At 57.7% G+C, this 3,467-nt stretch overlaps 2 protein-coding genes across 2 annotated transcripts; one reads left to right on the top strand and one right to left on the bottom strand.

Annotated features, from left to right (window-relative positions):
- Positions 1 to 1,286: 1,286 nt before the first annotated feature.
- VDBG_04357 (UTH1) lies at positions 1,287 to 2,297 on the top strand (the record flags this gene model as incomplete). The annotated part of the gene is made up of 2 exons (XM_003004705.1): positions 1,287 to 1,366; positions 1,427 to 2,297. 2 exons carry the CDS (start codon positions 1,287 to 1,289, stop codon positions 2,295 to 2,297), a joined length of 951 nt encoding a protein of 316 aa, XP_003004751.1.
- Positions 2,298 to 3,097: 800 nt separating this feature from the next.
- On the bottom strand, positions 3,098 to 3,421 carry VDBG_04356 (conserved hypothetical protein; the record flags this gene model as incomplete). The annotated part of the gene is made up of 1 exon (XM_003004704.1): positions 3,098 to 3,421. One exon carries the CDS (start codon positions 3,419 to 3,421, stop codon positions 3,098 to 3,100), a length of 324 nt encoding a protein of 107 aa, XP_003004750.1.
- Between the last annotated feature and the right edge of the window lie 46 nt (positions 3,422 to 3,467).

Here is a 3,467-nt window from a genome sequence, read left to right as displayed (position 1 = left end):
TTCCCGCATGAGGAACGAACGCCATCTGGGGTTGGAGCGAACGGCGCAACGACGTCCTGCTTCATTTCCCCTGACTTGCACAAATTCAACACAAGTCGTCCTTTTCCAGACGTCCTCTCCACCCAACATGAAGATCGTCACCCATCCAAGACCAGGGGGGGGGCCTCCCTGCTCCTCTGTCCCATCCCAAGCTGAAGCACGCCAATGCCTTCACAATGGCTCGTTCGTGCCTTCTGCCCCCCCCCCCTTCTCCCCCTCGTCATTTTCCAGGTTTCTCTTCTCGCCCTCAACTCCACACACTCTTTTCTCTCCTCGTTGACCGTGCTCGCTGCTCGACTCTGCTCCCTCACTCTCCCTTATCGTTTCACTGCATTCTTTTTTGGGCCGCTGGCTCCCATCGTTCCTTGCGAACATTCACCATCGTTCACACGCGCACACTTTTTGCTCATCTCGACCGAGTCGACCTTGATGCTACCTCTCTCAATGTCATAGCATTACCACACGTCGACACACGACACACAACGTTCCTTCTAGCGCGCGACGGGACGCAGCACACCGCACACCATCACGCTCGTTACCAATTCTTCCCTCCAGAGAATCGACGACCAGACGACGATCGCAGTCCCGACATCAACAGCCCACCACGATGAAGCTGTTGCAGCAGTGGCAGGCTGCTGCCCTCCTTCTCTGGGTCTCCCCAGGGCGAAAGGCAAGGCCCAACGGTCACGGCGCCCCACCCAACGCGCCCCACGCTGTCCCGTCGGCCTGGAACCACTCCCCACACCAACAATCTCGCCGAGAAACAAGAATCCTCGGCCCGCAGCAGCATCGTTTCGACGGAATTCCCCAGGGCAAAGGCCCTCCTGCCTCTCTGCCGAGCCATCCCTGATCCTCGTCAAGGTCCCCGGCGCCAAGAACAGTGGCTTCGCCATGAGCCCTGACCAGGAATGTGTCGAAGGCAGCTACTGCCCCATTGCCTGCAAGTCGGGCAAGGTCATGGCCCAGTGGGAGCCGGCTCCTCCTTCACTATCCTCTCCATGTATGTTGCTCGTGAGCGTTTGTCTCTTGTGTGTTTCGCCTTCGCCGCCTCGCTGGGATGAAGCAGCACCATGCTCAACGTCATGACAGAACGGCAGATTGTAATGCGGCTTCAAACGGCGAGCCCGAAGAAAGCCCTTTGAGGACTCGCCTTTACTGCGTCGACGGGAGCTGGCACCATCACGGCTGTCAACGAGTGCGGCAAGCCGCTCTCCTTATGCCAGACCATCCTCCCTGGCAACGAGGCCATGCTGAGTCCCACCGTTGTCGACAAGTCAGCCACCCTCGCCGTGCCCGATCCGAGCTACTGGTGCTCCACAAGCGCGCAGTGAGTGACACGTGCCACCACATTCCTCTCATGGGATGCCATGACTGACACGTGGACCAGCTTCTATGTCAACCCGCCTGGCGTCCAAGAAGAGGGCTGCATCTGGGGTGACGAATCCAAGAACATTGGCAACTGGGCCACCTACGTCGCTGGCGCCAACCAGGATGCCAAGGGTCAGACCTTTGTCACCCTCGGGTACAACCCCAAATGGGAAGAAACCAACATGAAGAACACCATGCCTAGCTACGCCGTCAAGATTGAGTGTCCCGATGGTGGCTGCAACGGCACGCCCTGCTCCATCGACCCCTCCAAGAGTGACTCGGGAGAGGTCACCAGCAACAACGCTGGTACCGGCGCCGGCGGCTCTCAGTTCTGCGTCGTCACCGTACCCAAGGGTTCCAAGGCCAACATTGTTGTCTACCCCATCGGCGGATCTGGTGGTGACAGTGACGACGACGATGACAAGGACGATGAGGATGACAAGGACGACGACAAGGAGGAAGAGAAGAAGAAGGAGCCTGAGACCACACCTGTGCCTACTCCAACCCCCACACCTACCCCGACCCCGACGCCCACACCGACACCGACTCCCACTCCAGAGCCTACGACCGAGGAGCTCACTACGTCGAGCCTCATCAAGGAAACTTCTTCCGAGAAGGAAATCGAGACGTCTTCCGAAGTGCCCCGCCCCTCGATCAACCCCGGTATTTTCCACGAGAACGAAGACAACTCCACGTCGTCCCTCTCCTCGTCGTGGTCCGAGTCTTCGGCTCCCGTGAGCCTCGCCACCAGCCGCGTCGACGTGACTCCTGCATCTGAAACGCAGCAGGCCAAGCCCACCAAATCCGACGAGAACGAAGGTGCTCGACGCGGTAGCAGTGCCGCTGCCGGCCTCATCGTCGCCATTGTCGCCGTCGGTCTACTCTACTGATTGCCAACGCGTCATGACTCTTGATTCTTCTTACCTCCATCTATCGAGGCCATTTTATTTTTGCACCTAGGTCGACTCAGCCTCGGCCCTTTTATATTTGACTGTCTACTTCACGTGGCATTCTATGAAACCCTTTACACCCGCCATGTAGGCGACTTAGTGTTTATTGTTTGTTTTTTCTCCAACCAACCAAAGGAACGCACAGGGTCATCAGTCAAGTCGCTGCGTTTGCGTACCCTCCTTGCCACTCTTCTCTTGCCCCTGGCTTCGGCCGTTCTATTCGTGCGTCTGGTCCAGGACCGCGTCTACGATTCTTGGATATTTTCTGGCTCCATGCGAATGGAGACGACCGGGATGAGCCGTTCCGGACTTGTTTTACTTTCACACCTTTTTTTTTTTTTTTTTTAACTATACCCATTTTTACGAGCGTACATCTTTCTGTACTTCTCCCGGGCTACGAGGCTCGAGGATGATACTTACCGAGTCGGTTGGAGGAATTCGGTGCGTGAGGCAGACGAGGGGCGAGGGAGCGACTCGGGAGTGGGACATGTTTTGGGGTTGGTGGCCGGAGTGCTAGGTGGTCATGATGTTACGTGACGATCTAATGTAGATAGTTGATTCAGACAAAAGTGGCAAAAGTTCATGTGAGAAAACTTGACGGTCGCGTCGTGCTTGCCACAGCTTTGCTCAAGCCGTCACATTACGCCTTTTGTGTGGTAGGTAAATTCAGCCTTGCCCTTCCAGTCAAAGGGTACATACATGTATAGCGTTCATCCGTGAAGTTTTTCTGTGTCTGCCCGTCACCCCTTGACCCACCCCGGCACGTCCTCCAGGTCAACGTCTCCCTCGTGATATTTTCTCTCGTGAATGGCAGACCAAGGTGTCGGCCATCCGGCAACGACGGGGCTACGCTTCGTGGCGCCGAGGACGGCGAAGCGGTTCGACGAGTGGGCAATGTATCCCTTCATGAGGCCCTGCGCGATGAGGGACGCGACCATCATCTCGACGTCGGCGAGCGTGACGTCGGCGTCGCCGCAGACGAGGCCCTCGTTCGGCCGCAGCCTCGTCGGCCCGCCGTCGGGCGGCACGAGCGTCGAGTGCGTATCGTTGGCGACGGCGCGCATGAAGACGGCTGAGAGTGGTGCAGCGGGGCGAGGATCGACGTTGCTG

Source organism: Verticillium alfalfae, genomic scaffold, assembly GCF_000150825.1.
Source record: "Verticillium alfalfae VaMs.102 supercont1.5 genomic scaffold, whole genome shotgun sequence".
NCBI classification, from domain to species: Eukaryota; Fungi; Ascomycota; class Sordariomycetes; order Glomerellales; family Plectosphaerellaceae; genus Verticillium; species Verticillium alfalfae.
This window is presented reverse-complemented; position numbering and strand designations above follow the sequence as displayed.